The sequence below is a fragment of the Euleptes europaea genome, chromosome 13 (genome assembly GCF_029931775.1).
Source record: "Euleptes europaea isolate rEulEur1 chromosome 13, rEulEur1.hap1, whole genome shotgun sequence".
Classification (NCBI taxonomy): domain Eukaryota; kingdom Metazoa; phylum Chordata; class Lepidosauria; order Squamata; family Sphaerodactylidae; genus Euleptes; species Euleptes europaea.
The window spans coordinates 44,152,682-44,177,162 of NC_079324.1; the positions used below are offsets into that span (position 1 = coordinate 44,152,682).

Below are 24,481 nucleotides of genomic sequence, written 5' to 3' on the forward strand. Positions count from 1 at the left end.
ATTTAAGAAGGCTGGCAGGTGCCCAGGGACAAGGGCCAGCAAGATCCAACCCTAGCCTGCCACAATGGAGAGGCAACAGGTATGTGGGGACTGGGACAAAGGCAGAAAGCAGTTGTGCAGACAACTGGTGGCTTCCCTCTGTGATGCAGATGCCCAGTATTAGGGAGTACAGTAGATCTGGGATCCTGATATCAATCAGTAGCATAGGACCAGTGCCCTGGGATCACCTGATTCTCAAAGCAAGAAAGAGTCTGGTCTGTGTTGGTATCTTGGCTTGAATTGTGCCAAGTTGTCCTTCTGATCAGCAGTTTGGGTGGTGCAGGTAGTCGAAAAGCTTTGCTCCGGCCAACAGTTTTGGGACTGGCGGCTCCTCACCAATGTAAAGATCAGGCCTTGATGGCTGGGATGTTTAAGTAGCAGCAACAAGCACTGAGAGCCGTTTGGTGGAAAGGGTGAGCTCAGAATTAAAGGGGAGGCACTGACAGATGGCTCTCAAAGAAATAACATTTTGTTGGAGAGGCCTTTAGAAATTCATACCCAGTCGGCTGCTGGTTTTCATCAGCCTGCTCGAACTTCTAACTCACAATACGCTTTACAGAGACTCGCCCATTCATCCTTCCAGCAACGATAGTCAATTTTAGCCACTCCAAACCAACAACAACAGCATCTCAGTGGGGTGCACTATTACTATTCCCGTTCCATAGCTAAACTTAACCCACAATTTAGTGCTTGTCCCACGGTCCTCAGTAAGAACAACGGGGGAGATCCGAACCCAGGAATTCAAACTCAGGCAACACAGGGGTGGGGGTTGGGGGCAGATATGAACTCAGGGGCTTGAATCCCAATACATCAAGCAGAAAAGTCTGGAGCATTTCATCCATAGGACCATCCAAGCTTGAAATAAAATAGCAGCACAACACATACCCTCCCCTCCTGGCTTGAACAAAAGACATCTGAGCATGCACATACTTCCTTGCACGCTCACCCTAATGCAGCCACTATCCCGCTGCAGGGATTCCGGACGCACTAATACCCAATCTGGTTAGGGAGGTGATCTGTGCGGCCACCACCAGCACCCACAGAGAGCAGCTGTGCCCCCACTTACATTGATCATAGCATTGGAGGTGATCCTGAAGAGAGTGGCTCGCTCGTTGACGGCTTTGATCTTCTCCCCGCTTTCGGCGGGCAGCTTCAGGTTCTCCAGCTCACTCAGGGACCTCTGGAGAGCTGCGCCGTGCTTTGCGATGAGGTCGTTGCAAGTGCTGAGATCCTCCAGCTTACTCGAGAGGCTTTTCAGAGTGCTGTGCAGTTCGCTCTTGTCGGACTGCGAGCCGGGCTCCTCGTCGCCGGAGTCATCTGTAGAGGGGAACGGCGGCGGTGGAGGGGAGGCAGAGACAAAAAATGGTTTCCATGGTTACCAGCCGGACTGTATTTAAAAAAACCACAGCAATGGGTTTGTGCAAAGAAAAGTGACGTGAGGACTCAGATCAGAGTGCAAATTCTCCCAGCCGTTCACGGCATTCTCTCTCTCTCTCTCTCTCTCTCTCTCTCTCTCTCTCTCTCTCACACACACACACACACACACACACACACACACAAAACAAACCAATTTGATTTTCTCCTAAGTAATTCCCTCCATTCAAAGTTTGAGAGGACTTTTTTCCTTTGCATGTTTTTGTCCTAAACACATTGCCTACCATGTAAACCTTACTGAAGTTAGTGAAACACACATTCAAGTGTCAAAGAATACAGGAAACACCCCCCCCCCAAAATGCTGTGAGATATTTTATTCAGACCAACCAAATTATCACAAAACAGTGTGCAAGCCTTTACATTCGTCAGAACCATTCATCAGGATGGATGTTCAGAACGAAAATGGGGGAAGGGGAGAAAAATGTTCCAGGGCAGGGCCTGATGGAAGGACCCCCCCCACCCCCGACTGCTGCCTGTAGGATTTTACAATGGAATGCAGGATGTGTTATAGACTTAACCGGATTACAGGGCACCAGGCACAAAGCCAGTTTCAAGATGCTTTAAAGGCTACTGAACAGAGATGCAAATGGAGGGGGGGGGGCACACTCCCTTCACAGATATAAAAGCCAGCAGCTAAAACCAAGCAAGTGTGGGTAGGATGACACACTAGGGGCACATATCTGCTTGAAATACAACTTCCTAGTTAAACCACCAAGTAGCTTGTCAGCTATACCACCTCTCTGACAGTGGTTAATGGACCACCTCCCACTACTTGCAGTCCCTACAGCCCTTTCTAGACAACAGGGGTTTCCCTAGTTCCCTAGTTCCCGGATCCTGCCAACAACTGAACCAAAGCAGCTTCTGTCAACAGTAAATTATGGGCAATCTAATTGCCTCTGTAGTTAAGAGGCAGAGCACATGCTTTGCAGACAGAAGGTCCTAGGTTCAATCCAAAATTGTTTTGGGAGGTGGACTTTACAGCATTATACCCACTGAGGTCACCTCCTTGAACCCTGCCCTCCTCAGCCTCCACCCCTAAAATCTCTAGGAATTTTCCAACCCTGAGCTGGAAACCCTAAAAGGAATGCATGGCCACAGGCGACTTTCTCTGAAGAGAGTTCAGGGTGTGAAAAACTAGCAAGCAATAGACAGCAGAGTTACAAAATACTGCCAGGATGGTTCTCCTCTCCACACTTTGCAGAAAGGTTGCCCTGTGAGTGTCTCCCTAATTTTAAAAACAAAACTAGCACATTTATAAGGGATTTTAAGACAACACAGCTTACTTGGACTAATGTTCCAAAAACATTTTCTTCCTGCTTTGGAATCGGGCAAAGAAACTGAATCAGGAAACGGCCCAGGTTCAATAATAGCTCAGCACTACTGGTAATACAGGAAAACCCCAGGACAATAAGGCTAAGTGGTCATAACCTCTTAAGCACTAATGGAATCTAAATCAGAGCACAAAAAAAAACTGCAGCCAGGATCAGCGTGAAGTTTTACTAAGAGAGGCAGGCAGAGCTAACGGATGTAATACTTGTCCAAACATACAGACCAGAGGCAGGTAATTTGCTCAGCTCCACTGACCCATCTGGAAATATAAACACCTGTGGGGTACTGGGTTTTTTTGCTTCCAAAACAAACATATTTAGAGAATTTGCACATCACCTGCATGAATGAGGGAAATGCTGGGATGCAGCTACAGTGTCCATATTACACTAATTCTACATAAGTGTTTGTGCAACTTCAGACATGGAGTCGGTTGCAGCAGCTCAAAGAAGAGTTCAGGAGACGATCAGCAGTTAATAGATATTTTAAGGTTGAACTTAGATTCCAGCAAATACAATTTGCCAACACAAGAAAAATGCCTTGGCAGTTGCAGGGGGAATTTTAACACCCACCCATACCAACTGCATGAAGTTTCTCATAGAGAAAGTACATGCCCTCAACCTCAAGAGTTGCCTCTCCCCCTCTTCACAAACATGTACACACCTGGCTCGGCCTCTCCACCCCCAAGCACTCAACTGCACCCCCAGTTCGTCCACTCCACAATATTCTTCCAAAACAAGCAGCAAGGAGTTCCTTATGTGGCATACCACAACATTTTCCATCTCATTAGGAGTCTCTATATTTCCTGCATCGTACTTTTTGCCTCTTTATCAGTAACTGGAGTCACTATTGTTCCTGTATGCACCACTTTTAAGTTGCCTTTTTAGACCATCCCCATTTATCCTGTATTAGAAATCATTTCATGACCATAAGTCAGCCCTTGTCTTTGTCAGGTATTTGTTTACCCCCATCCCCACCCCCAACCTTATCCCAGGTCATCCAACTTGGCCAAGTGAGAAAGCAGTCAGCCAACCACAGGGAGTTTCTCCTCCTCCATTACCTTGAGAGTACCGAAACCACGAAGATATTTTAGAGAGGGTTTTTTCATGACCTGAAGCCATGGGGCTAACCACACAGATCCTCTGTTGCCCTATACAGGGGCAGTTGCTAAGAAGCCGCACCAGAATGGCGGAAACATTACATCCCATGGAATGCTGTAGAACAATATCCTTCACTGAGACAAAGACCAAGGCTCCTGATTGGATGCAAGGTTCTTCTCTATGATTGGTCTGTAGGAACAAGCATTCTGATTAGCTGGGGATCCTGATGTTGAACATATGAAGCCTAAGCACTTTGTATGGAATCAGATCTTTGGCCCACACAGACCAGTATTATTAACTGGTACTTCAAGGTCTCTCTCAGTCTTTCTTCCAGGCAATGACAGGGATTGATGCCTGAACTTTTATGTGCTTTACCAATAAGCCATGGCCCTGACCATAATAAGAAATGAAAGTTGTATCTAGTGGGTTCTGAGAAAGCATGCAGACTGGAAGCGGATCCTGAATCTGGGAGCAGAGGACCAACAGGCTTACCATTCAGTTCTTGGTTGGTTTCTTCAAATAATGTTTTATCATTACTGAGATTTGTGCATACTGTAAACAAATATTGTTTTATCACCATCATTTTTATTGGACCAGCAGGATACTTAAGAAGTCTTCAGAAGTCTTAATACCACATCTCCCAAACAATGGACAACAGACGGGCCAATAAGCTTTTTCAACCAGTTTAATGCCTTAGTCATAATGGAGCACGAAAGTGACCAAGACAAGGGAACTGCTGACCACATGCTTCAGTGAGACAGCAGCATGGGGAATGTCTGTCGTCCTAAATACAAAAACACAACACCACAAGATACCATGTGTGCACTGAAGATAACACAGTCAATCAACTGTACCTCTCTGCACACAGAGGACGAAGAGGCAGATGCCAAGGTTCGGAAGTAATTAAAGCCGGAAGGTGAAATGAACCCACAGATGGGGGGGGGGGAGGAAAGCGTAGGCAGACAGACACCTAATCCTGGTCTATTCAGCCACAAAGCAAAAATGCCAACCTTGAAAAGGTTATCAGAAAGGTAAACAATCTGAGGCTCCAGCAACTGACTGGCACAAAGGTATATGAGCAGCTGAGCTACAATGATGCTCTCAAAACAATTTGCGTCGCCCCAGATAAGGAGATGGCACAAAATCCTGGAAGAGAAGGCAGCAGACTGAGACATGCGAGGATCTGTTAATGAGAGAGAAGGACAAGGAAGATGAGAGGCTACAACACTCCTTGGCCTCTGGACCAGACATACATCCCAAAAGAAACAGCAAAGAAATGCAAGCTGCATTCATTTGGAAGGGGTTTTGGGTAGTCAGTTTGAATCACAATCAACATAACAAGTCCCAGTGGCCTTTGCCAATCTGGCCACCCCAGTGCTAAAGATGCAAAGGGCACAACCTCCACTAGAAAACCGACTCAGCTCTGTTGGCAAAACCCTTTCCCTACCATATATCTCCATGTTGCTCATGTAAGTACCACTTTTTATTTATTTACTTAAAAAAAATACTCTGCCTTTCTCCCCAGTGGGAACCCAAAGAGGGTGAGCACAGTTCTCCTCTCCTCTATTTTATCCTCACAACTACCCTGCAAGGTAAGTTAGGCTATGTGACTGGCACAAGGTCACCCAGGAAATTTGCATGGCAAAGTAGGGATTTGAACCTGGGTCTTCCAGATCCCAGTCCGACACTCTAACCACAACACCATATGACACATTATTAAATGATATATATTTAAACCACATATTCTACATATCAAATAGCTGATAAACCATTAGCTTTTCATACCAACGCCAGTGTGGCCCTTCGGTTTGCTTCTCTTCCCCAGCAGCCCTTGAAGCATTCTGAAACCTGTTTTGTACACAACAGTATGCAATCCAATCGTGTTTGTAACACATCGTGTATTCTGTTTTAAGATTCTATAAACAGCAAGCTGGGGGTGGGGAGCTTCCATCATGCCCTGAAACATCAATCGCCCCCTCCCTCAGAGCTCTGGGAAACCTAAAAGCTTGCACATTGTCTTGTGATATTTTGTTTGGTCCTAATTAAAAGGCATTACACTGCTTTTGAGCTTGGAATTTTTCTGAGGACCAACACGGCTACCTACGGTCTTGGACAAATTACATAGTTAATCAGGGTGTGTGTAGCATGGAAGCCTCCAGCTTGGCACCAGCATCACTTATTTGACATTTGCAAAAAAGCACCCTTGCAGTGGTTTGCCTTTAAATGAATACAGTTGAAGACAGATCCACAGCTTCACAGGAAAAAAGTCCAGGAACAGACACGGGATGAAAACATCCAGAAAAGAAGAAGATGAAACAAGCTTCAAGAGTTATAAGCTTCATTAGACGGCACTGGCTAGTAGGGCACAGCTATTCTCAAAAAAAGATTCTAATTAAAGAGATTGACATTCCTCTTGCATTTAAAAAAATGGTTCCCGTGCTCTGGTGCCAACTCAGATGGCAAAAAAACAGACTATTAAGCAACACCACCAGAAAGCCGAACAAGAATACTGTTTTCTGCATTGGGTATCAATTGTAATGAATTTTTAGAAGATCAAACTTTTCTTTGGATATCAGTGCAAATGACAGGCGCCTCTTTCCCTGCAAGAATGGTAGTTTACGAGTATCCCTGCCAGTATCTTTCCCCAGTGAGAGGTCTCCTCTATTGTCAACCATCACAGCCAGATAAGTTGGGGAAAAGAGGGAGCAGGAGGGCCATACTATCATGATGGGCTTGGAATATTATAGGTTTACAATTCTGGGGGAGGGGGTTCTTTTAGCAGAGCCATTCCAAATCAAGACGGGGAACTGGGGTAGCTCTCACCTAACACTACTTTGGTGAACCTCTGGTACTCGGAGACCACAGTGCAATTTCGGCCTGCCTGGCCACAACATTCACCAGGGAGTTTTAGCCAAGCCACTGTGTTTCAGCTTAATTTTCCTCACATCAATGCTGCAAGGCTCTATCCATAAGGCAGAAAAGTAACCTTAAAACGCAATGGCTGCGATTCTGCCCCTTCTTGTATCCCACAGATTTTGTTCAGTGATCAGAGTTCCAAAAATTGTAACAAAAATAAGACAATAAGAAAAAATAAGAAATTCGGTAGAAATGAAAATACATGCAATTCTGACTTCCCAAACCTAAACTCTGTAACATCATGAACCTAGAATACATTTTGTATAACTCATAAGTGGATAGATAAAATTGTACACTTACTGACTTACAGTACACCTCCTTTACTTTCATACAATTACAAGTACACCCACTGTTTAGGGACAGAGATACAGCTGTGTGCCTTAGCTGGCAAAGAGAAACAAATACACAGTTGGAAAAGGAAACTTAGACTTTGGGTTTAGCAGCAGTATGTAGACCTCATCACTCTGCCGATACTAAAGCAAAATGTCCCTAGGAAAAGTCTCAGAAACCAACAGCCCTATAACACAATTAGCACAGATTCACCAATGACTCTGAAAGAGAAAACATATCATTAATTGGAAAATTTACCCCCAAATTCCCATATTTTTCCATGTCATACTGTGCCGTTTACTTCTTCTGTCCCGTTATTGCTGACGCCACCACCATAATTAGCTGCCTCAAGGAGAGGAACGTCTGCCTCACGCGGCACAGGGGCCAAGCAGTGGCAGTGGGAGATTGATGCCACTCTGCTCAGCCTAGGGCAGTTCAAATGAGGACAATGCCCTCTTAATAGGGAAGCTTACGTAATAGCTGCGGCTCACAGGAACACTGAGCTACCTAACACCGAGACCAGAGCTCTCGGGCTCATCTGTAGGTGACTTGCAAAGGAATACAGAAAGAGCAGGAAAGGCACCTTGTCCTAGCCCCACAGGAAAACAAGGCCCTGCAGGTTTGCAGGGCCTTGTTTTCCTATTTGGCTAGGACCATCTTGAGTCTAGGGTTGCCAGATCCCTCTTCGTCACCAGCGGGAGGTTTTTGGGGCGGAGCCTGAGGAAGGCAGGGCTTGGGGAGGTGAGGGACTTCAATGTCATAGAGTTTCAATTGATGATAACACCTAAACCTTTTTTCCTCTCACTGCTTTAGAACTTTGTAATCTGTCCAGGTTTGTATGTATTATTATTCTTTTCCAGTCTTTTAAAAATTTGTTGGGCTTTATGTTTTGTTAGAATACATATAAGGACAGATGTACAGGGGAAGGATTAAAGCCATCTCTTCCTAATACACTGGATCTGCCTTTGGAAAGGAAAAGATCCCATTGTCACTGATGATGGTAGCTTGGTTTCCGCTGCAGCACTGTCCCTAAGCGAAGCTGTTACTATTCTCCATAGGAATGAATGGTAGACTGGCACATATATCCAGAAAAAAACTGGGCAGAGATGAGATCTTGTTCCTGCCCTTTCTGACCTCATTAGCATCAAGCCTGTTCCTACCTGTATAGCCACATTTGTTTCTTGGTCAAGAATGTTGTCCAATCCCTGAACAGGTAATTTATAGTGCAATCCTAATCAGAGTTACACCCTTTTACGTCCATCAAAGTCAATGTGTTCAGAAGGGGGTAACTGCTCAGGTTAAATGGTTATTTATTATTACCATCTATAGCTTTCCAAAGATGCCCAATAAGACCATGCCCAAATGGAAGGCAGTAAACCCCATCTCTTTCTATATTACCGGTAAATGATAATTTCTTAGCCTTACATTTTGCATTCCAAATACTACTATTTTAGACATTCTACCTATATGCATTTTCTCCAGTTTGCACACCTCATTATCTTTAAGTATTGCAACTAAAATTCTGAGTTTACAGTATGATTAGAAAGATAAAAGTAATTATTGCTGTTGATTAAATAAGGCTTGTATATTGTGTATTTGCCTTCTTTTGCAAATATTATTTAAATGTTGCTAACAAAATTTAAATTATTTGAAATGGAAAATTTTCTGATTCAATTTTTTTGGGAAAACAAGCATCACTGGTGTGAAATAAGCTTAAGTCTTAGGGGGACTGCTAAAAAAAAGGCCCTTTAGTTTGCGGCACAAGATTGTGGAATGCCCTGGGTGCCTCTGTTCAACTGGCTCCAAGTTTGTTATGTTTTCATCAGCAGAAGACTCTTCCCCTCTCAATTAGACAACTGGTTGAGGTTGTGCTTTGTTTGGGATTTTGCTGGTTTAAAGATATTATGGACGAAAAACCTCAGGGAAGAGGGTTGTCAATGCAGAAATCACCCTGAATCAATAGCCAGGGGGATCTCTGATGGTAGAGGCACATGGAAAGCTACTGTGGGAAGAACTAGGAATTTTTTCAAAAATGCCATTGTTATTCCCAAAAGACAACTGAGTGTCTCTGTTCTCGCCACAGTCTCAGAATCACCTCACCTGGACCACACCACTACTAACTCAAAGCTTTGGAGGACACCACTGAATCAGCACAGTGGACTTTAGAAGACGAAGAGTTGGTTTTTATATGCCGACTTTCTCTACCACTTAAGGAAGACTCAAACCGGCTTCCAATCACCTTCCCTTCCCCTCCCTTCAGCAAACACCCTGTGAGGTAGGTGGGGCTGAGAGTGTGTGACTAGCCCAAGGTCACCCAGTCGGCTTCATATGTAGGAGTGGGGAAACAAATCCAGTTCACTAGTTAGCCTCTGCCGCTCATGTGGAGGAGTGGGGAATCAAACCTGGTTCTCCAGATCAGAGTCCACTGTTCCAAACCACCGCCCTTAACCACTATACCACACTGGCTCTCTTTAAGGAATGGGCACTGCAAATCCCTGCCCCCTGCCTCTCCATACATCTTCGAGTCTACCTGGAGGAGGGTTCCAGGTGTCCCCTGCCTACCCAACACTCTTCACCTACCTAAGCATCAGCTAAGCCTGGTTTAAAAAAACCAAATGCCCAGATAGAACTTCAGAAAAAGCTAGCAAGAACTCCCATTTTGAAGGTGCACACTTGTGCATTTACAAGTAAAGAATGAAAACTATGAAGAATCTTACACCAGATGCAGCACAGTGCTACAAAGTGAGTTATTGACATGGGTGTGCAGATATTTTATTAGTTATCAAAAAAATTAAATGCAAAAAAGCAAGGTGCAGGTTTTTTGTGTGCATTTAACATGCATTTCGTGGCTAAACTTACAAGGTACCATATTTCATTTTTTGATTCATAGGGCACCACAAATGAACCAGTTGCCATAGGAACTGCCTGCCTCACTGGAAGCCAAGGCAGCTATTTTTGGGCTCGTGACGCTATTAAATCCCTTGTGTAGAAATGGTTGACAAGCTACCAGCCCTAAGCTCCTTTGTGATGCATCTTCAATCTGCTGGCTCACAAGTGTTATTGAATGCATCTTCGTCCAGGAAACTGTGGAGCAGGCACAAGGCAGGCCATTCAGGAAAGAGCTGCGAATGTTATCACTGATTTCTCTCCTGCCCTTCTTGCTGCAAACTCTGGATTCCTAGGACTGTGCAAAAAAAAAAAAAAAAAGACAATGCTTGGCTCCCAGCCCTGCTGAAGAATCCTACATTGATTCACCCATCAGCACAGAGACTTCCAGTTCATCCACATGGTCAAAGAAATAACAGGCTGTGGGGTTTCCCCCTCATTTATTAACACCTAATTACCCAGCTGAGAAAATGGTGTGAGAGGACATGCTTCACCAAACCCTCCATTTTCCATGCTCAGATCCTATGCTAAATAGCATAGATACTGTACAATCTTATTGTATATCAATACAGATACAGCAGGTACAGGGAATCCTACAACATCCACGTAGCTTCTATAGCTATGAGAGAGGAGCAAAGTCCAGCCTGAAATTAAGGGTTGTATCAGGACTAAATTCTCTGTCAACAGAATGGAACTTTCCTGCCTTTTCCCTAGAGCCCACTTATTTCCATGAAATGCTGGTCCTGGGGAATAGTGAACTTCGAGGAACAAAATGAGGGATGGGTCTGTAGTGGAAGGGGGAGGGTTGGTAGAAATCACCAATTTGGTCCTGCTCAAATCCTAAACTTCAAGTGGCATTCTTAGCTCAGTTATACCATTTGATAGTCTAGGCATGTCTTTGACCTGCTGGAACAACAAGCTCAGATCAAACACGGTGACTTCAATTACAATGGCCACCATGAAAATTGCAAGCCATGAGATCGGACACTATGGCTGACTTTAAATTAACTATGTATTGACCCGTGGGTGTTGAAGAGCCTGTTGCTGAAGAGACAGAAGGAGCACAAAGGCCAATTTCAACAAGCACAAAATATACGGTAGATTAAGCTCAAGGGTTCTGTTTTTCATATGCAACAGACAGATGTCACTTGGTATGCATGTACGTGATCTTACCACTTTCACACATTTGTTGTGCAATCCTTAACAGAGTTACATCCTTCCAAGTCCATGGCCAGCAATGGGCTTAGAAGGGTGTAACACTGCTTAGTACTGCACTGTAACATAGCAGTCCCTCAAGACAGCTGACAATTTAAATGTTAAAAGATACATATCATCATACTTAAAAACAACAGAACAATCTGGAAGAAAACCAGTAACCAAAATCTAAACGATCAACAGCACGGCTATAATAAAAGAGGAGAAGTGAGTGGATCACAATCTTCTTCTGACCCAAAATCTGCTCCCAAAACAGACTGTACACTTTGATCCCCATCAGAGGTTTACCTGTACCTGGGAATAAGGTGCTCATCTCTCCTTCGGATAGCGAAAATGAATCAACGGCCACATTCTGCACTCCTGAACAGTGGTAACTTATTCCATTTCTGTACTGTCTGCACTGCCAAATTAATCAGGGTTTCTTTCCAAAATAGCAGTGTGGGCATTGCAGAAGTGAAGTGCTTTACTGCTGGAGTAAACTACTGTTGTTGGGGAGTGCAAGTGTAAATACACAATTGCAGTTGCATGGAAGGCTGAAGGAATACATGGGGGAACTTCCTGCCAGTCATGATGCAGAAAATGGTACATAGTAAGACTGAGATTCTTTTCTTTAGCTTACTTAAAGAAACTATACGTGGTGGGTCCCACTGCTCACACTACATAAGACCATAAGAAAGGCCATGCTGGATCAAACCAAGGTCCATCAAGTCCAGCAGACTGTTCACACAGTGGCCAACCAGGTGCCTCTAGGAAATCCCACAAATGAGACGACTGCAGCGGCATGATCCTACCTGGTGGCCTGATTTGTGGCACTCTTGTGCCTAATTCCTAGGAAGAAATGACTAAAGCCTGGAATCCAGGAAGCAAAGTTGTCGTTTTCTTCTGAGCAAGAAGCCACTCACTTTAAAGGCTGCCAGTGACAATGATCAGTAGTACCACCAGCCATAACAGTGGATTCCTTCTCCTGTGTAACGTAACAGTATGTCAGAGACCCAACACAAGGCAGCATGTTAAAAAGCCAGAAATTATTCAACAGCAAGCAGAAACCCCAATGTCCAGGCCCCAGACGGAAAAATAAAGAAACCCATGTAGGCTAACAAAGGCCAGGAAGGCGCTTGATAAAACATGGCAACTATATGGCACAACTAAGAGCTAGTGAGGAAGCTACAACTGTGAGGCAGAAATATACGGTTCAAATTTCACCTTAATGTCCAAAATACTGCTCGTACAAGGCTACTGTATATGGAATACCAAGACCATTTGTATTTTTATTCAGTTTTCATCCACAAAGAGCCAGCATGGTTTAGCGGTTAAATTGCCAGATTAGGATCTGGGAAACCCAGGTTCGAATCCCCACTCGTGCCATGGAAGCTTGGTGGGTGACCTTGGGTCAGTCACACACTCCCAACCTAACCTACCTCACAGGGTTGTTATGAGGATAAAATGGAGGAGAGGAGAACGATGTAAGCTGCTTTGGGTACCCATTGGGGATATAAACAAAGCAAATAAATAAATAACCCTCCAAAAGAGCTTGTGGCAGTTAATATAATATAAAATATAAAATAAAATATTTTTAAAATATAAAATATTGGCTATGCAGTGCTTTGACTGTTCAAATAGAGGTATGAAAATAATAATGATTGCAAGGACACTCACTAAGGAAGTAAAGACTTCTAAGGTTACAAGTTAGCCCTGCATAACCCCCACAAAGATATTCATCTATCCAGTACATTTTGCCCTGCCTGTTCTTTAAGGAACTCAGGGACATAGGATTGCCAACCTCCAGGTACTAGCTGGAAATCTCCTGCTTTTACAACCTGGAGAAAATGGCCACTTTGGCAATTAGACTCTATGGCATTGAAGTCCCTCCCCTCCACAAACCCCACCCTCCTCAGGCTCCACCCAAAAAACCTCCCATCGGTGGCAAAGAGGAACCTGGCAACCCTATAGTTAGTGTACATGGCTCTATTCTCCTAAAACTAAAAATCCCAAAAACAACTGGCTAAAGACCACTTACAGTGCAATCTTAAGCTAAGTTAGACCCTTTTAAACCCACAGAAATCAATAGGCTTAGAAGGGTGTTACTCTGCTTACGATTGCACTTAGTGGCTGAGAAGAGTTTTGAACCCAGAGACGCCTTGCTCTTAAGGTAATACTCTAACCATTAGACCACACTGGCTCTCATATGGTTCCTATACTTCCCCCCCTTTTTGTCTCCAACAACAGAATGTATGAATATTAGTCATCTTCCTAACGAAGAAACCTTCACATTGTTTTATATCCTTTTAATAGCTATGAATATTAAATGCAAACCAGCATTTACATTTAATAGCCTGCTCTCCCTGTTGATATAGTTAAGACAGATCCTTGATTGTAATGGAAGCCATAAATAAGGCCGCAAAGTCAGCAATTCTTTTGTTTTCATTATTTATAATTCAATAAAAATGGCAAATAATATAGGATGCAATGAGCAGAAGCAAAACTGAACAATTCTTTTTTTTTTTTTTTACCATTACGACACAGCTAGCAGCGGTTATTTTTGCACTTCACAGTTAATGCACAAATAGAGATATAGAAATGGAAAGTGGCCTCTCGTGGTTTGCATGAGACGTTTCTTAAAAGTCAGCACTTTCGAACACAACAGAGATTTCGGAAGGAATGCAACAGCTCAGCACAAAGAACAGGGGCAGCCTAAACACTAGACAGATGGGACCCGGGTGCAGACAGGGAATGAATGGCGATGTCAGCTAAGTTCTTGGATGCCTCTGCCTGTGATACTGAGGGCTAGATCCAACCTCCTTTCCAGCCCTGAAAGGGGAAGGAGGGGGTCCCCTTTCACTACCACAAAGACTATGCTTGGGTTCATGGCACCTGCAGGGACAAAAGCCATGTGGGGTGGGAATTGAAGTCAGGAAGGGAAGTAGGTGAGACTTGTTGAAAAAGCTGGCTGGACCCAGAGCCTCTCAAAATTAGGGTCCCCAAATTTTGGCTCACCTTTGTAGCCAGACATTTATCTCCTGCCCTTTTACCTTGAATTTCAGTTTAAAAAATTTGGCTTCCTGGTAAAACGTATTCAATACAAATGCCAGTTACAAAAAAAAGTGGCTATGGGAAAGGGTTCTTGGCAAGGGTTGGGTCCATGCTTCAATGAACGGTGCCTGGTTGCTGCCTCTCTTCTCCCTGGAGGCCTGAGGAGACCTGCAGTCACCACTGATATCCTCCCTTCCAACACAGATAATTATGGGAAGGGCTGGGTCACTTTGCCCTTTGCACCAGGCTTTGAAGACAATCTGAAGCAGCAAGTGCAAAGTGAAACTGCCCTCTTCCCTGAATCTTTTGCACACTGAAAACAGGAAAATGGTACAATCTATCTCTCACACCTCTCAAACAATGAGTTTCCACCTCTTTTCTCACCCAGTGTGGAAAACCTGGGAACTATACTGGTCACCTGAAGCCCCACAGTCAAAAGGAAGGCCGGTCTTTGCTGCTCATTGGGCTACTACCATGGAGTTAAAACCAGCCCCTACCCTCAAACGAATCCCATTCTCCTCAGAATGAGGAGAAATACAGGGGATCAAGTTCTTTGCTGTTTAAATTCCCAAGGCCGATGTAGGCCACCTAGGGTTGCCAACCTCCAGGTACTAGCTGGAGATCCCCTGCTATTACAACTGATCTCCAGCCGATAGAGATGAGTTTCCCTGGAGAAAATAGCCGCTTTGGCAACTGGACTCTATGGCATTGAAGTCCCTCCCCTCCCCAAAACCCGCCCTCCTCAGGCTCCACCCCCAAAACCTCCTTCCAGTGGTGAAGAGGGACCTGGCAACCCCAAGGCCACCTGCACAGTCAGGACCTTTTCTCAGCAGAGGCTGGCTGAAGCTGGGCTGGAACAGATGAAGAAAACTTCTGCAGCAAAAGAATGGGCCTTTGTGTCCTCCTCGACGCGGCCTGCCCACATGGATAAGCAGAGTTCTGAAGCAGCAATGCAGAAGCAATCACAAATAGTTTCCTGAAGCTGCCAGAAGGGCCCTCCTGGGCAATACCAGAGAGAAGGAAGCCAAAGGGCTTTGCTACCACCCTGGAGCTGTTCTGCTCCCAGGCCTATTTTTAAGATTACCAGCAGCTAGCAACAGGCAGGCTCCATCCCAATGTTTCCTTGCCCTGTTTGGAGGATGCCACAAGTGACGTAGTCCTGTAGACCTTGCCACCTCTTTGGTATCTGGACAAATGGATACTATGAGGTCTGGAGGAGCAGTGAGATTCCACTAGAGACCCAAAGTGACATAGTGCATAGAGAGTTGGACCAGGATCTGGGAGACCAGGTTCAAATTCCCAATCTGCCCTGGAAGCTTGTTGGGAGAGTTTGGGCCAGTCACAGAGAGTTTGGCCAAACCTACCTTATAAGGCTGTTGTGAGGATAAAATGGAGGAATTTTGTAAGCCACTTTAGGAAGAAAAATGAAATATAGGTGAAATCGATATGTAGTAGCTACACATTTTCAAATTTTTCTCTGCAACAGTAAAGCTAGATTGGCAAATCTTAACTGGGGGCCATATCGTCCCCAGTGGCACTCTACAAATCTTGTGGGATGTTCAGAACTTGGAGTGGTGGGGTCTTGAGGATTTTATGCAGCCCCTTCTCCCCATTTGCAATAGTTTCTGGCAGCCAGTGGAAGAGAACTATTTTATTCTGCTCACCCTGCCCTAACTAAACATAAAAACTAAGATCCTATTCTTACCCAGGCCCTTAAAAAAATGGCACACAGCAAACAGGAATCAAATAGGAGTGTACCTGCACACAGAGTTGAGGCAAAAAACAACAAAAATATAATACTCCTCCATCCATGAGGCTAGTGGTGCAATCCAATGAACAGTTGACTGGGGGCAGGTTCCATTGAATAGACCTGAGTAGGATTCTGAGTAGACTTACTTAGGATGGAATTGTCAGCTTCCCTAAAAAGCACTGGCTTGAATAAAAATTGGTACATTTTGGATAAACTGTTTCTCCCTTGCCTGCATATAACATAAATATAACGGTACCTACATAAACAACATTGCCTTGTTTGGAGTGCTCTTTACATGTTCTAATTTTTTTTTTTACTGTTGCCATTCAGTAACAATGTTACATACTTGGTGGGAGTTAGTATATTAAACATTAAGCACCATTGAGCTAGATGCTTGTTCTTAAATCACTAGAAATTTGTGATTTTTAGAATACCAAATTCAGTGCCAGGCTCTACACTTACACACATGGACACATGACATAAACCCAGACCTCCATTTCATTTCCCTTTTGGCCACACAGATCTTCTGCTGTTTATACTCCTTTATTTATCTCATTTAGCTTCTACATTAAACCCCAAGGCAGACAGCAGCTTCCACATCTCTAAGTAACTTGTACCTGTTCAACTTCAGGCTGCGGATGACGCCCCCTTAGGGACCCCAAACTGCTGAATCCACACTCTAGAAATTGCAGAGTAATTTACCAGATATGTAACTACAAATATCTTTCTCCATCCCCACAGATGGAAACAGTATTATTAGCTTCTGGATGAAAATACAGGCTTCCTACATCCCCCAAACAAGAGGCAATGGTTTCCACTGCAGTTTCACTGGAATGGAAAATTCAGTGGCAGCTCAGGTAACGTGGCAAAGCGAAAGCGAGCGCCAGGAACCTGATAACTACAGAGCTGGCATGGAAAACAGCCAGCTGCATCCAAGAGAGAAATCAACAGGAAATATAACATAACATTTTTAAAAAATCAATCTGAACCCATTGTTAGAAACACAAAGAAGCCAGACTTTGTTCTTCCTTACATGCCCAGAAAGTTATTTATATCTCTGTAAACATACAAAAAAGGGATTTTCAATAGCAAGTTGAGCATCACCACAGAGGTGTAAACCCTTGGACACAACAGCCATGCTGTTGACAAGAAAACCCGACCTGAATAAACAGGTCGGGCATTGTGGACCTACCCAGGCGGTTCCGGGGAGAAGAGGGGGTGCCCTCGAGGCAGGGGGGCGCCGCTTGACCCGCAAGACCCCGCCGGCCCCGCGACCTTCCTGGCCAGCGGGGGGGCATGGGGGGAGTGACGTCAGGCGGCCGCCTGACCTCGTGGGTCTCCCCGCGCCTTTAAAAAGCGGCGCGCGGCCGGCTGCCGTCCTCTTTCCATGCTTCAACCCTTGGACACAATAGCCATGCTGTCGACAACAAACCATTCCTAGCTATTCCCTTCATCTCTGGGGAATTAAAGAAACAATGATAAAGTTTTGTTTAAGGTATCAAGTCTAAGGAGAGAGCGTGCAAGTAGGGCCAGTCAAAAGATTGCATTGGAAATCATCTCTCCTTGAAGCTCAGTGTAATACTTGTGTGTGGTGGTCCAAGGAAGGATTACAGGATTACAAGACGGGGAGGAAAAGGAAGGTTTACTGCTAAAAGCACAAGGATGCTGCATGCCACTCCTGATATTGTCACTCTCTGACTCCTACCCAAAACACAGCACCAGGTTCACAAAATCATGTCAACAGCTCCATCTCAGAAACTCCATCACCAGAATATCACAGTCTAGCAGAGACAGTATACATTATGGGCAGCCAATGCTTGGCATGAAGGCCACTAGCGGGACATGCAGCATCCAGGATACTCATGAGTCTGACCTATGCGTAGGATTAGGCTCAGATTCCTGCCTGCTCTTTCCAACACCATGCTGCAGCCTGTTCTGCTGGACCGGGGCCAGATCATATTGCCAGGCTCACGAGAGAGGCGCTTTCATAATCAGGAGGACTTGTGGCACACGAGCCCCAAACCAGTGGCTTATGTGGTTTCAAATGCATGTCCACAGCACTGTGTAGGGTTGTCAACTGGCCTGGAGAAAAACAGGATGTTAATTGCCCAATCATCCTATTTATCTCGGTGCCACGAAAAGCATCAACTGCCCATTTTCACACATTAACCCTTTTTAAAGGACTCTCTGCCTCTTTCTCCCAGCTATTAGTGGCATCTAACAGTCGGACTTTATGGTGTCCTGGCAGGACACCTGGCAGGAAGCACGCCTCAACAAAAAATGAAACTCAGAAGCCCAGACGCTCTTCCTCAAGGACAGCACCAGTAGCTGTTTAAGGCTCAATTCCACCTCCCAACAAGCTTACTGTTAGGATGCTCTCCCAAACGCTCCATCTGAAGCTGCCTTATTTGTTTAAAAGATTTATATCACACCTTTTGGTCCAAGCCCCCCCCCCCAGGGAATGTACACAATCAAATAACAACATAACAAATCAATCACAAAGTTTCTTGTGAAAAAAATACAACTGAAATGATCAAAGGGCTGGTCGCCTTCCATATGATTGAAGGGTTTAAAAGACGTGGACTTTTTTTATGAGGGCAGGAGGGACAGACATCCACAAGTCATGGAGGCAGTGGAGAAAAATCTTTGTCTCCTAGTACTGGAACTCTGGGCCCAACTACACGGATTGACAATAGGGCCACCACACCATACACACCCATAACCACAAGAGGCAGGGAACTCCTTGCTTAGATAGGAACACAGGAAGGTGCCTTATACTGAATCAGACCATTGGTCTATCAAGGACAAGTATTGTCAGAGTAGATAATTCTCTAACTGGCAGCAGCTCTTCAGAGTCTCAGGTTTTTCACATCACCTATGACCTGACCCATTTTTCAACAGGAGATAACTGGAGCCTTCTTTAGACAAAGCAGATGCTCTAATCATACCCCCTACACCCGTTAGCTTTAAAAAATCAATAATGACATTCACAGAAGAGTGCCAATAATAAACCTATTAGCTACAACAGCTAAATATAAGTCTCAGATGCGACAAGCAATGGGTGGGGGTATACCTCTATCATGCTCCACTTTTGAGCTTCCCGGAGCATCTGATTGGTCGCTGTTGGAGACAGAATGCTGGAGTAGGTGGACTCTTGGTCTGATCCAGTATAGACAGTTTTTACGTTTTAAGCTCAAACGCATTGCTGCCTCTATGCTACTGCTGAGAGCTAAGCCAGCAGCTCCTTCTCACTGCGATAGCTTCCCTCAGTGAAAACATCAATGGGGTAAAATGCTGTGGCCCACAGACGCTCCAATCTCCCTACATTTGAGGATAATGCTGACCATGCATAACAGGAGCTCAAGGCATGTAAGTGACACCAGCTCATGGACGTCATTGGAGGCCAGGTCCTTTTCTCTGCTTGCTTCCAATAGCCCATAGATACGATTTCCCCGGCATGTGGATATAGAAGGCTATCTAACTTTCAAGCTTTTCTAAATGCGTCTCTGAAGATAAATTTTTAATCATCATTTAAATACATTTTCCACCCTTTGGTCTTTCTAGAGTTTCACCATTGCACAGGAAGGACACGGCAGAAGAACAGTTCCACCCTGCTTCCCAAGAGGAGTACAATTTAAAAAATGAGAAACGATTTCTGTTTGTACGGCTGGGTTCTGTCATTTTAAATGAATATCATTGGGCAAAAGGCGGGGCAATTTAAGCAGTTTCCACCATGGTTCTCCACCATCTTTGTACTCTACTAGCTCATTATCGTTTCATTCTGCTCCATGCTTAGACCAGGCCTCAGTGAAGCACCAGAAACCTCCCAGGAAATGCAGCAGGGAGGAAACACATTCAGAATTTTAAGCAGTCTTTTTTTTTAAGTAACAAAATAGTTATAAAGATATCAAGAGTACAATTGAGAACACAAATTAAGAGCCTTGTCTTCATAACTGTTGTTTAATATGTGTGTATATAAAGTTCCGTCAAGTCTCAGCTGACTTATGGTGACCCTATAGGGTTTTCAAGGCAGAGGTGGTTTGCCATTGCCTGCCTCTGCGTGGGCTGAGAGAGTTCTGAGTGAACTGTGACTGGCCCAAGGTCGCCCAGCAGGCTACATGTGGAGGAGTCGGGAATCGAACCCAGTTCTCCAGATCAGAGTCCGCTACTCTTAACCACTACACCATGCTGGCTCTCAATGCTTAATATACTTCTCCAATATAGGTAAAGATTGATAGTAACATTGCATATCACTGAGCCTGAACTAAGCACCTCCAGAGGAGTTCCTAACTGTTGATATATAAGCTTACAATGAGCAGGTGCTTTGTCCTCTGAAGGGAACAAGATACTTTACAGCTTGCCTTGACCTCATATTTGAGATCAACAGATCCATTCACCTGGTGCCTGCTCCGTTTGCCTTTCTTCAGAGCTGACCAGAGGTGTGTGGGGAGATGACCCTGGCCAGATACCCTCAGTGGCCTTCCATCAAAGGAAGGAAGCACACAGAATGCTCAGCTGCTGCTCTGCCTCCTCTCTACTGCCACACGCTTGCCCAACCTCCCCTTCTCCCCATGATGGTGACAGGTGGCAACAGACAAGAGGAGGAGGAAGAGGAATTTAGACCTTCCATCCAAGGGCTAGGGGTGGCCCCTCTGTCACCAGTTGTTTCACCCAAGGCAAGCATGGCTGGACTTCCTTCTGTCCAGATGCAGTAAAAGCTGCCTTTGGCTCGTGATCCACAGCAAACAAGGCAGAAACGAAATTAAAGCAGAATCAAGCAAGCAAGCAGAAACTTTAAGGTTCTCATGCCCCACCTTTCCACAAACGCCCAAAGTATGTAGGAGGCAAATTCTGAGCAAGCCACGTTCCTTCCTCCAGGTTCCTGCTGGCAAACCTAGGAGGCAGATGCCAAGCAAACTACTTTCCTTCCTTCCAGTCTGCACTCTAATGGGGTGCAGAGACCACTGCCAGCAGGGACCCCTCTTGGCCATCTCCTCCTACTTGCTTTGATTTGCCCATCTCCTGCTCTAGGATCCCCCATCTTCCCCACCAGCAGTAGCAGCACAAGCTCTTCCACTAGCAGCACAGAGAACCACCAGTAGCAACTACTTGTTTACTTTGCCTGCCTTCTTTCACTGCCTTCTTTCTTCCCAGAGGAAGAAAGAGAGCAAATAGTAAGGGCAGGAACAACAGCTGTGAGGTCTGATTTATGGAGGGGTTGCTACCATGGTCCAGTTGTGCTTTTTTCATGTTTTTAAAGGTCAGGAAAGATCTTTCCAATTCCACAGAGTATCTGGAGATACTTCACAGTTCCTGAAAGATTTTACTTGGTTTCTGTTGCTATTAAGTCTTTGCTGCAAATTTTACTGATTCCTGCTTTTGCGAGTTCTTTAAAAAATAAACTGTTCTTAATATGGAGCTGATTTTAACACTATTTATCCAGAATATTATAAATATTATAAAATACTATTTATCGATAATATTTACCTTATATATACATTGTGAACTGCCTTTGGAGGGAGGACAGATGATCAGTTTTATAGGCCCACACATACCGAAGAAAGCTAGCCACATGGTTGATAATTCACAGTGGGTAGCCGTGTTAGTCTGTTTGCAGTAGTCAAAAAGGGCAAGAGTCCAGTAGCACCTTAAAGACTAACAAAAATATTTTCTGGTAGGGTATGAGCTTTCGTGAGCCACAGCTCACTTCTTCAGATACAGCTAGAATGTGAATCCATCGGTCTTTAAGTAGAGGAACAGTTCTGAAACCACAATATTCAAAAACCAGTGGGTGAACATTTCAACCTTCCAGGACATTCTGTTGCAGATTTAAGAGTAGCAGTTCTCTTACAAAGGAATTTTAAAGGGAGATTGGAAAGAGAAACTGCTGAATTACAGTTGATATTCAAACTAAAGTCAATGCATTTACCTGGGCTGAATAAAGACCTTGCATTCATGGCCCGTTACCAATGCTGATTTCTCCACACCCATCTCTCCCCTGGACATCACAGACTCTTCTACATATCACACCTAATCCCATCAAGCCTGCTATTCACATTTACATACTGTTCCTCTACTTAAAGACCGATGGATTCACATTCTAGCTGTATCTGAAGAAGTGATCTGTGGCTCACGAAAGCTCATACCCTCCCAGAAAATATTTTTGTTAGTCTTTAAGGTGCTACTGGACTCTTGCCCTTTTTGACCACATGGTTGATGTTCTTGAGTGAAGGAAGCCTCAAATTCAGCCACGCCACTGAAGACTATGAATAAGGAGGGCAGATTATACCCTTGGGCAAAAGGATTTGCATGTGTATGGGACTCGTAGGAACAAGAGCACCCTTGGCTATGGTATCAAAATGATGTTGGGCACAGCTGTACACACATGAAACTGCCTTATACTGAATCAGGCCATTAAGGGGTCAGTATTACCTACTCAGAATGGCAGCGGCCATTCACATAATCTCCTACCTGATACTTTTAACTGGAGATGGCAGAGATTGAACCTGGGACCTTCTGCGTTCCAAGCTCTTCCACAGAGCCACATCCCCTCCTCTGGGGCTTATCTCATGTTATGTACCACGATCAAAAAGGAATGAGAACCAGCTTCCCTATGTGTCCCCTTCTTCCTCACCTCACTTTCAGAAAAGAGCAAGCTTTGCTTCAGTGGTACATCCCACTGTTTCTTTATGGAAGGACTGACAAATTTGCTTCCTGGAAACCTTGGCCCATTACATCCCATTCTTTGCAATGATTGCCTGTTGCCATGACTGTCCTTTTGCTCCCAACCCACATTCCCAACCACAATTCAATTAAGCAAGACTGAAATTTTCCTTTGTACAGGAGATTAAATTAGTGACAGTGACACATTCCTATAATTTAAAAAGTAGTAGTATTTAGAACTGTGGATTAACTGGCAATCCCAGCTGTGAGGTATCCACTAAATCTGACTACTGTGTTAGATACTATACATAGCCCTAGATGTCCAGTGCTTTCTACAAGCTGCAATTGCACGCCAACACTAAAGAAGACTGGATATGGAATTAAGTTTCCTGAGACTCTCAAAATGATCAGGTGTAAACATTACAACCTGGCACAAGCCACATGGAGGCTAGTTCCAGAGCCCTGGAAATAGCCTCCGTTTGTGGTGGAGACTAGCATTAATACAAGGAAAGAATAGGCAACACGCACAATGTACAGTCAGAAGGACACAGTTCTAAATTTTGTCCTGTATGGCAACTCAAGGGGCAGTTCCCTCAACATACAAAAACAATGTTTACTCACGATTAACCCAAAGTAACTTCCACCCCAGTTCAATATTTGACATTTTAATGTACTTAGTCCAAGGCATAGATGTCTCCTTATTCTATTGATTGTACTGACTTACACTGTGTAATCAGCCTTGAGTCTCAGTGAGAAAGGCGGACTTTAAATAAATAAAATAATCCTCTAAATAATACACCTGTCTGTAAGCAAACAAATAAATAAAAAGGATTTTGGACAGGTTGACCTATGTGCAGTAGCTAATAAGTGAGGATTTACAAGACCCAGTAATCACAGCTCTTCTAAACAGTATTAAAAAGAGGACATATCACTGAACAGTACCCTGGATAGCATTTCTGAGCTACTCAGTAAGAGAGGCAGTCCTCTCTTACTCAGTACAGAAGAAGAAGAGGAAGAGAATCAAACCGGCTTACAATCTCCTTCCCTCCCCCTCCCCACAACAGACACCCTGTGAGGTAGGTAGGGCTGAGTGTGACTAGCCCAAGGTCACCCAGCTGGCTTCATGTGTAGGAGTGGGGAAACAAATCCAGTTCACCAGATTAGCCTCTGCCGCTCATGTGGAGGAGTGGGGATTCAAACCCAGTTCTCCAGAGCAGAGTCCACTGCTCCAAACCACTGCTCTTAACCACTACGCCATGCTGGTACACAGACATGCATGCACACACACAAAATCCATTAGTCTCCTCACAACATCTGGTTTCTATTATAACTACATGAGACTTCAATTTACTAAATTAAATCACAAGAAAACAAATCTAATGCTCACTTCTAAACAACCAAGTTAATCATTTATCAAATCTTCATATACTGTTATCCACATTCATAGATTCCAGATACCCAAATATTAAAAAAGCAAACAGTTGGACGATCAGCATAAGGGAGACATAGCAAGGGAGGAGGGGGAGACTCCCAACTCCTCAAAATATTGGAAATAACCTAGGTGTAGTGTTGTTAGTGAAGAAGGAGTGTATCACAAGAGTAGAGACTGAACAGCAGAGACATGGGGTGGAAACGTTTCCATTTCCAAAGATTCGCTGTTTCATAAAATTAACAATAATGAACAAACAAAAATAGATGAATGGACTCTAAATAATACACCTGTCTGTAAGCCAGCACCAAGTAGTAATAAAGACACTTGACCTTCTACAACTTCAACTTTCTTATGACCTAC

At 44.3% G+C, this 24,481-nt stretch overlaps 1 protein-coding gene across 1 annotated transcript in view; it reads right to left on the bottom strand.

Moving 5' to 3' along the window:
* OSBP2 (oxysterol binding protein 2) overlaps positions 1-24,481 on the bottom strand; it is a 140,176-nt gene that overhangs the window by 49,344 nt on the left and 66,351 nt on the right. Inside the window, exon 3 of the mRNA XM_056859290.1 lies at positions 1,106-1,356. Within this exon, the coding sequence (XP_056715268.1) occupies positions 1,106-1,356 (251 nt within the window). The remainder of the gene's footprint in view (positions 1-1,105; positions 1,357-24,481) is intronic.